General features: G+C 32.0%; 1 protein-coding gene across 1 annotated transcript; it reads right to left on the bottom strand.

Moving 5' to 3' along the window:
- Positions 1-1948: 1948 nt before the first annotated feature.
- Positions 1949-7034, bottom strand: CHOp24 (transmembrane p24 trafficking protein CHOp24). The gene is made up of 4 exons (XM_088233641.1): positions 6838-7034; positions 6574-6755; positions 4798-4950; positions 1949-2246 (listed from the first exon to the last, which is right to left on the bottom strand). The coding sequence occupies exons 1-4, from the start codon at positions 6971-6973 to the stop codon at positions 2097-2099; spliced, it is 621 nt and encodes a 206-aa protein (XP_088089767.1). The 5' UTR covers positions 6974-7034; the 3' UTR covers positions 1949-2096.
- Between the last annotated feature and the right edge of the window lie 3652 nt (positions 7035-10686).

Below are 10686 nucleotides of genomic sequence, written 5' to 3'. Positions count from 1 at the left end.
TTGAGAGATTTTAAATTGGAAAAATGGAATATTCATAGGCAATCGCTTCAATTACTTATAGTTGATGTCAAAAGTGATAATATTTTTAATCTCATTGTTAAAAACATGAAAAAACCATTAGCTGACACTCGCAGTGCGAGCGAGAGGACCGCCTTTAACGAAATTCAGAGAACTACTGATGTCCGGCAGTGTAGTGTACTAGCTCTTTGTTATTGGTATGTGTGACGCGTGTAATTGTCTCTCGTTTGCGAATATACCTGTAGCACCGAGAGTAAGACATGAAGAGTGTGTGAGACAATCCTTGTTTGGTGTTCTTTTACTTTATACGCCGCGAGTTGCCACACATCAGTTGTATTGGTGATTTATCTCAGATTTCTGATATTCAATACTTTTTCTGTGCCCAATAAATATTTATTATTTAACACATTATTTATTAGAGATATTAAAGTTATTAGATGCGATGTGTACCTACACATCACCGGGAAAGGAGAGATATATAAAAAGTAAGTGGTTATATACAAATATTTACTAATATATTTTTTTAATGTTTGATACCACAAAGTTAATGCTTTAAATATGGATGATACTTTATATTGTGATAGTTTGTTTGATACTGAACTGAAATTTATACCTGCACATTGTTATTACTTTATAGTTTTTAAAGATAAAAAAATATTTTTACAGTAAAAAACACTATTAATAAATATATTTTTGAAATAAAAGCTGTTTTTAGTAAGGGCAAGTTGTGTACCTTTGAACAATCTTCATATTTACGGCCATATTGTAAGTGAAAATTCCCCAAAAATAAGTGTGGATTACATTTTTGTCTTTTCTGACAATTTTGTCATGCTTGAAATATGTTAGTTACGCGCATTAAATTATTTTGCTACAAAAAGTAAGTTTATCAGGACCCTGAACGCAGATAGGGTATAGGAACCGCAGGCCAGGTGTCGACCTTTCCTTTCGGTTTTCTCCTTGCAAGAAGGGTACCCCGCTGTCGGGGAAAGGTCGGCACCAGCTGCCCTACGCAAGCATATCTGCTCAGTTAAGATTGTATAAAAACAATCAAATAAAGCTCCGATCGATAGTTCCGATCCAATTGTGCCAGTCTCATGAGAATATATTTTAGTGAAAGAAGAGTTAGTGAGTGAAGAGCAATGCCTCTACTCAACCGTATCTCTTCAGATATCGACATCTTTTATAATGGTGGAAAAAAGTTCAGAGAGAATAGTATCCTTTTTCTATAATTGCTGGGTATTTTTATTTTACCATCTTTACAAATGATGAAATCAGGCGAGAGTGCAAATCTGAGTCAAGTAAAATTGATAAGATTAAGAAAGGGTCTCCGAGATGGTTTGGTAACGTAGAACGAATGGACGACGAAAGAATGGTAAAACAAGTATATATGGCGAAAATGAACGGTGACGAGGACGGCTGAGGAAGAAGTGGCATGATCAGATACACCAAAATCTTAAGTCTGGTCATGTCAAAAGTAGACAGAACCGAAGGGCATGTATGACAAGATGTATGAATGTGGAAGAAGCTAGGAATGTATGCCAGGATGGACGTGTGTGGCGGTACATTCTCTCTGCCTACCCCTAGGAGGAAATGGCTCGATGGTTGTAGTAGTATATTTAAGTTTTAGTATTATTTTTTTGTGTTATGTATGCCTTGAAATATTTTTGTAATGTACATAAACATATATAAAATAAATAAATAGAAATTGTATTGATCGAACCTAAATTATGATCACTTAGATCCCGGATTACACACATGTTGAGGTATTCGAGATATTATTATTAAGGGTTAATTGATGAATTTATTTTTATATTTAATATTTTCTTGTTAAGAAGTAGAGTAAAAAAAATATTCAGAAGTTCTTCAAATGGGACTTAGTTTCACACTATAATAGTTCCACCAAGAAATGTCAGTAGAAAAACTCAATATATTAATTTAAAAGGCTTTCAAGTTTATTTGATGAGAAGGAATATCAAAATAAAGGATACAGGTAAATTTGAAAGGTTTTCTTTATTAATTTAAGAAATACATTAGTTTATGAAAAAAAAACAACAAAATAATAATTAGGTTACAATAATTTACACCACTCTTCTAACTTCGAAGAATCGCTTTAAGTAGTAAACTTGACCCAGAGTCATGGCCACCAGAACCGTCGCCTCAAACACCGACCATAACACAACTCGGGAGTTTGTGCTTTCGTTTATTGAGCGGTGAATTCTATCACGGATCTGAAAAGATAAAATATTTTAAGAAACATCTCTATATTTTAGATCTTTGACCCTGCGAATGTTTCTATCTGGGTAAAACAAGGAAGATCCAGAAAGACATGGCACAATTCATCATCATCGTTCCCCTTTCCGCACCCAGTGGTGCATAGGGCGCTGCATTGGTAAGCCAAATGCAGCGTATTTCAATCGTCTGTTACATGAAGGTAGGGTGATCAGTCCTACGCTTCAGGTGTCAGTCCAGGAATAATGAAATATTGCAGTTTAATTTTTTTTGTCAAAAAATTTATATTTCACCATATTCCACCCTGCCAGGAATCGAACCCAGGACCTCAATGTTAGGCAAAGACGCCAACCACTGCAATAAAAGGCGATTTATCTCTATTTCGTAACTTGGCTATGCCATGAATTTCTTATAAAATAATTTGGTAATGCTTAAAAAATATAATTTAAAAAAATATATATTTATATAAATAGATAGTTATCTATGATGAAACATTTTATAGCCACTTACAAAGCCGATTTTTATTTTTTTTAAATGTATTTTGAAGAATAAAATATGATTTTTTTATTATTATAAATAATTAATTTTAATTAAAGTTTATGATTTATTTAAACTGAAAACAGTTATTATAAAATAATTAATTTCTTGTAATTAATTACCAAGATATTAACAATCTTTAAAAAAATATTGTTATTTGTTAAAATATTAAATTATATTTAATTAAAGACCGCTGGTCAACTAACGAAAATAATAAGGTAGGACAATTTTTTTATTTTTGTCTATTAACTACTGTAATATTGGCCAACCTGCTCGGCATTATAGTCACCAATCACTTAGACTCGCAAAACTTAGAATTTTATTATTATTTCATAGTTAAATATAAAAGTTGTTGGCATATTAGTTTTTATGCCATGAATATAAAAGGTGAAAAAAATATTTTGAACCGTCCCGTGGCTAGTGTCTTGGACTTTATTATGTTCAATAAATTACGCATTTTGTGTGCTAAAACTAAAACCTACGCTTATTGAGAATTTTATTGTTTTATCTCGTTTCAATCCGTATGACCACTTTTGTTCTGGAAATGCCTTTAATTTATTTATTTTAGCGAAGAGTCGATCTATGTTTGTCGATCAAAACATTAATAACCTATGGAAAATTGTAATCGACCCATGGCAAAATACAAATTATGCTGACAGTTCTTCTTAGTTTTATTTTGCTTTGTCACCTACCAACTGATAAAATGGATTTGATATAGAAATAGAAAAGATTTGAATGGCCAAATAATATGATTTATTTTTATTAGAATTGTTGACATGTATTTCAACCATCGCTACATTCACATTGCTTTATTTCTGAATACGATGCATGAGAGTTCAACTGTTATGTTTTTCTATGGTTATGTCTACTTATGTTATGTATCCAGGTAAAGCCCTCACTACTAAGGCAGAATTTAAACACAAAAAATCACTATAATTTTTGTACTAGAAATGCCAGTAAATCAGCTTAAATGGAATGAAGTCATATTTTTCGCGACATTGGTTAGCAATGGAGCTGCAATCATGTTTTCCAGCAAATCTCATACAACCTTGTTTTTTAAATAGATTCTGAATACATACATAATTATAAAATTGTGTTTTATTTCAAAAGACCCTTTTCCTTATAAAATAACCAAGTACATAGCTAACTTATCATGTATATTACACACATTGCGTAACTGAACTGTCTTTTTTCTCTTTTGAACATGAATATGTATTATTATTTTAATTTCACAAAAAAGCATTATTGAGATTCTAACTAAAAAAAATAAAGAATGTGTCTATCTTATAGTTCTTAAAATATAGCTTGATTAGAATGACAGTTGTCAGCAAAAGTGACGACATAACTTTGTAGTAATGTCTAAGGAGTGATTTATATTGACAAACGGAAAATCATTTGTATCTGGCATGTTAATTAATTTTTTTAATACAATACTTGACATATAAATCAACATATATGTATAAAATCAGCTTTAAAACTAAAATAAACCCAATTATTAACGAGGTTCTTACAAGGTTACATCATTTTGCAAAAATGTTAGAGATGGGACAAAATTGATTGAATAAAAAAATAATTCATTTGATGTTGTTCATGAAAAAAATATAAATGTTTTATTTTTTGGTGAATAATTGTCTTAAACACACTATAATAGGCTTGTTTTTGCGTTTTTATATCAATTTACGGAAACAGGGTTTCATGTTTGAATAAAAAACTGATAAAATCAATTTGACTAGTGATCATTAATTTCCCATCACTAGTGACATTAGTTTGACAGCTGTCATTTCAATCAAGCTATATTTTAAGGACTATAGTATGTAAAAAAAATTGTGTAAATACAGTAGAAGAAATTTTAAAAAATTAATACGAATTTACGAATGAAACGATATATCTGTTTTGTTTTTTACAGTTGCAGTACAATTCGAGCATTTTTCCATCACACACGACAGTATATTTCTGCGTAGCATCACATCTAATCACGATGAAATGATGATGACTGGAATAACAATTTATTACCTGCATATACTCCTGCTCGTGCTTGACTCCTGTGAGAGTTCCGGACAGCTCCCTGATCATGTCCTCGAGCTTAGTGTGGCCGACCTCCTTCTCCTCCTCCGCTCCCGGAGGGCGGTTGGGGGCTTCGCCGATCTCCATGTTGAACATCACCACCTAAACAAGAAGAAACCATTATTATATTTACTTTATGAAGAAAACTTTACAACACCTTTCATATGTAAACTAAATAATTATAATTTTTGTAGCTAACAATGTTTTGAGTAGTCCAAATTTATGTAGACAAGGACTGGATTTTACCCTCTAGGGCAGTGTTTCTAAGCCTTCTTTATGCCATGCCCCACCGTAGTCTTTTCAAAAGTCAGATGCCCCATCGGCATCTTTTTTCATTAAACAGCAGGTAAATTTTCAAATCATATTGTAAGATGTTTGTAAACATATGAACCCCTAATGAAACGAAATAAAACCTATTCTTATTAGATATGATGTATTCATATTAATATTAACTTAAATTATTACAAAACACAAATTGAAAATGTAATTAAGTAGAATAAAAAAAATTAAAACAAAAATAAAACACAAGTGACAATTGAAATTGAGTACAAACACACACATATCTTGACCCATAATTCATTATTAAATTCAGTTACGCTTGCTACAAAGAAATTTGATGTCCGGATCTAACTTAGTTGATTTCAGTCTTAGGTCCCCTGTATTAATTATATCCAATCAATTTAGTTTTTTAATGAGTAAATGGCTTATGGCGCTAAAACCATATCCAACCAATATATTTATAATTTTCTGAAACTGAACGGTTTGGGTAGGTAGGAAGAAATTGCCTTAAGGCAATATGCCCGCCCTTATATGTATATTTATTGTATATGTATATAAAGTGTCAATAAATAAATAAATAAACCAAATAAGATGAGGGAAAGGGTACTAATCATTTTCTGGCATGCAAAGTAATATTAGGATATTTTGTGTTAGTTTCTTCGCAAATCCATGCCAATATTCCTACATCCTGCACAGTTTCTGCGTTTTTAGATAATTATTGAAATTGTAATGGGTACACCACGAGGCCAACAAAAATCAACAGATGGAAAGATTGAAGGAATATGGATGTTAAAAAATGACTCGCCTATAGTCTGAATTGAATGCCGCAGCAAGACTTATTTTTGGAATCTCTAAGTTCAGTCATATCACTCCACTACTTCGGGAATTAAACTGGCTACGTTTTACACAGAGGGTGGTATACAAACTCCGCTGGCTTATGTATAAGTCACTGCACAACTCTGCTCCAGAATATCTAAGGGAACTCTGCATTCCAGATAAACTAGCTGACAGACGTCTTACTCTTAGATCACCTACATTTACGTCGAAAGGAAAAGTTATTATACCTCTACGCAAACAGCGCACTGAATTCGGCAAACGCACATATGCGGTCGCAGGCCCTACGGCATGAAATGCTCTCCCAGCAGAGGTCCAAAACTGTGAGAGTGAAGTGATGTTTTGGACGAAACTTAAAACCCATTTATTGATTACGAAAATGGCGCTGTATAAGTTATAATTAATAAAAAAAACATAGGCAGAATGGTGAGCATTATGCGGTGTGTAAAGTGGCCACTTAAACCACCCAATGACTGGTCATAAGCCCTGTAAAAATATTCATCCATCTATGATGTGATGTGTTGATTTTTGTAATTAGTATTAAAAAAAAATTGTGATGCGTATGATTTAAGGTCCTACAATTTCTACTGCGTTGAAATAACGATGCTTTACCTTTGGAGTCATGGTGGACATCTGGTTGCTGAAGCAGTATGAATACCTTCCGTCCATATACGCGGCGAATGTATACTTTCCTGACGACTCCCTCTCACCCTGGTACATTACTTTTCCATCAGGACCCGTTATTCTCACATCGATATCAAGAAATCCACCATCAGCAATTTCGAAGACAAGACCTAAAATCCAAGCATTAACACATTATTTCATTACCTCTCAAAAATCATAATGATTCTTCTAACCTATGTTCGGCAAACATACCCATTTTTGAGCCGGTCTGTACATTATCGAAGAAACACTCTTCCGCGTGGGCATCCACTGTTATTGTATAGGCATTAGAATGCACTGTATATTGTAATAATAGTATTAAAATGGAAGCAAATAATGAAGGAAACATTTTAAATAATGTAGGCAATCTGTCACTTGTCAGCCACGTAATTTTATTGAGTCTTAATTTTTTTAATGAAATAAATCTATGGTCTTTTTTTCAAATTAATTTTTAGAACATGATAAAAAAGGGGTAGGTAGTGCAATAAAAAATATATATTGTTTTTTTTTATCAATTCACCGGAACTCATTTTTACAGTTTCGAAAGAATACGGTTAAAAAATAAATGTAAAAACAATTCGACATTAATTTAACAATGCGGAATCGTTTATATAGCATTACACTGTTCAATTTCGGAATTCCCTAAATCGCCCTTTTACTGATAATAAATTTCGTTGCTGTGTTTTAATAAAGGTAGTGTACAATAAATAGTAAGCAATTTTGTTTTTCGAAGTCCCGAATTGATTGTTATACCAGGAAACCTATTGATGTTTTTTGTTGATATTTCTTGTTAAAACTCCGCCATGTGTTTTTTTAAAAGGAATAACCCGCTAAGCCTCTATTTTAGAGGATTGTCAGCAGGTGGGAAAGAGGGGATATGGAAGGAGGTAGTGAAAAATTCACCACAACACCCAGACCAATTGAGAAGAAAATCTTTCATGGATTTTTTTATTACAACTGGCGGGAATCGAACCCGCGACGCCAGTTTCACAGTCGGCCGTCTAACCAACTGCGCCACGACGCCTGTCTTTTCTTTCTTCTTTTCTGTTCTTTTCCCACCTTTTAAATAATAAAAGCTTAATCCCAATTTCGGTCCAAACCCCCAAAATGATCTGTTTAGCAAACTAGTTATATTTATGTTTTCTGTCCCCTGTTAAAATAATTGTTTGATCTTATCTCCAAAATAAGTTAAGAATAGTATAAAAACTGTAAACAATTCACCAGTCTTGAAGATGCCTACTTAGGCGAAAGCGCTCGTTGGTCAAAATAATAAAAAGTAAAACTAAACCAAGAAGTTTCAATGATAAATTTATTTATAATTGTATCATAATCTATCCATAATTACTTAATCCACCATTATTTGTTTTTTTTTTACAAAAACTGCATAGCTGAAATTGGAATATTTTTTCATTAACTGCAAAATACATCCCATATAAAATATAAATGAATTAAATGCCAATGACAGGTCATAAGCCTGTAGATGCCTAGACTTCTATATTACCTTCCCTAAAATCTTCTTCATCTCTGTTGATTACAACATATTAATATTAACACTAACAGCTCCCCAAAGAGTCGAATCCAGTCCTTGTCTGCAGAAGTTTCTCAAAATATTGTCATTAATGAAACGTTTGGATTGACAATAAAACAAGTTTTCCAATATTGTGTTCAAAACAATCCAATTGTTCAGTTAATATTTAAAACATACTGTTTTTTGTAGTTCATAAGAAAATATTCTAATTTCAATTATGCATTTTTATATAAATAAGCAAAAAGATAGATCTCAGATTGAAATCAATAAATTACTTGAAACTAAAAAGGTGCTAATTATGCAAACAAATTCATATAAACTGCCTTAGATCACCATCATCAAACTCTTATTTGCACCTGATGATGCATAGGAAATTGCTTAAGTAAGGTAAATGCAGCTTTTCTCGATCTTCTGTTATAGGAAGGCGAGGTGGTCAGTCTTACGCTTCTATTCTACATCCACTCGGACACAGACATGGAGCCCTAAATAATATAGGAAGTACACTGATATGAAAAACCTATTTCCATGGTAAAAATATGTACCCTATGACAAATAATTAAGTAAGACAACATTGATTTGAATTTTGAGTAAAAATGTGAAAAGGGTAGAGAAATAATAGTATTAGCTACTTAATCACATTTAATTTAATTTAATAAACAAATAATACATTATTATACAAACAAAACTATACAATAAAAGTCACTTTAATATAAAAAGCAAATGTACACAGCACGGAAAATTCAAATTGAAAATAAGTACTTGGTTAACATATAGATGCGGAATTTGTTTTTCTCAAAAATATTAATTTAAATAAAATGTCCAATACACAAACGAGTGGATTACTGATGGTAGGTATTTTATGTACTTGCACAATTCCACATCCCGCTTTATATAGACATCTACTGAAGAAATATTCCATATATCACAACTTATGACACCAAAACAATTATACGCTAAAACAATACTCACTTATAGATTCAAAAACTACTCTTACCCAAATGAAAGACAAAACACCCACAATACATCACATACAAATAATATAATCACTAGATCCTCAACACATAGACAACTTAAACAAATACAAACTAATACCACTTTCGGACAAAGGGATTTTGAGTATTATTCAATTAAAATCTATAAACTACTTCCACTATCTATTAAAGCAATTAGTAATGAGAAAATGTTTAAAAAGGCTATAAAAAAATGGATAGTGGAGCTAGGTAGAAGTAAAATGGATTGTCTCATTCGCCCATACCAATGCTGAATCAACTGCTCCACAACTGTATAGCTTATGTTAGGTTTTTGTTATTTTTATTGTGTGTTTTGTAATATAAATAATATAGATGTACATAAATACCTTGCTTTTAAAACTGTCTGAATATTTTTTACTTATGTTTGTTTTTTAAGTTAGTCTTCTTTGTTTATTCTCAAATGTAATTTTAAAAAAAAACTAAATTGTTAAGTGTCCTCGGCACGGGAAACACCAGTGAGGTCACATTATTTTTATTATTAATTATAGTTTGTAAGCGAAAAATATGAATAAATAAAAATAAAAAATATTAAAAAAAAATTACAATTCAAACTGACGTGCTTCCAGCTCAAAGTATTCCCAAACATTATCCAAACAAATAATTAAAATTATTGTTAGAATTATTTCAGTGTGCCACCGCCAGCCATGTGTCAAAATGCCAATATTAATTTATATGAAGACAGGCGACTAGCATTTTTAAATATTCCCAAAGTTCGATTGAATTACAGTCAAAATTCAATTACTTTGAAGTGGCTTCAATGCCTTTATAGTATTATTCAACTTATTTCATCAAGGATCATAAATAGTTTTTTTTTTAATGTCCAACAGGCGCATGGAACATGACTTGATTTTACAAGTTCCTGCATTTATTTCTCATGGGATTAAAAAAAAATCAATTAGATACTTACCTAACTATCCGTATATAATTAACAGTTCAATCATTGGTAACATTGCTTCTGTTGGAATGATGCAAAGTGATGTTTTTAATATCTGACCCCTAACACCCAGTACTAGGCTTTTAAAACACCATATTAAAAATAAATTAACCTCATTCTTTGTGCGCTCTATTTAGATGTTTTATTTCATGTTACACAACATTAATAATCAATGGGTTTACAGAGTCCGCTTGTCCACATCCTTTTATTATTTAAAAATCCAAAATTTCATCATAACATACAATTCTTTGGGATAGGGGAACCCGGGGTGGAACGGGGTACCGGGGCGGAAAGGGGCAGGAGATTCGCTACGTACGACAGAGATGCATGAACTTCGCGCACAAAAGCCAGTTCACTGCGCTGCGCTATATGAAACGGTTGTTGTCAGTGTCGGAGTGCGCTTAATTCGAAATTCATCGAATGTTGGAGAAAAAGCTTGAAAGTTCTAATATTTACTCTATTACACCAAGGTTTATTTAAAAAAATTACATTACATGTTAATCTCAACCTACTTTTGACTGAATAAAAGTCTAGTGATAACTCAAGATCAACACTTATATCGGCCATAA

This window comes from Micrasema longulum, unplaced genomic scaffold (genome assembly GCF_059751315.1).
Source record: "Micrasema longulum isolate JH-2025_06_02 unplaced genomic scaffold, ASM5975131v1 h1tg000082l, whole genome shotgun sequence".
Classification (NCBI taxonomy): Eukaryota; Metazoa; Arthropoda; class Insecta; order Trichoptera; family Brachycentridae; genus Micrasema; species Micrasema longulum.
The sequence above is the reverse complement of the archived record's forward strand: the minus strand, read 5'-3'. Positions and strand labels throughout refer to the sequence as shown.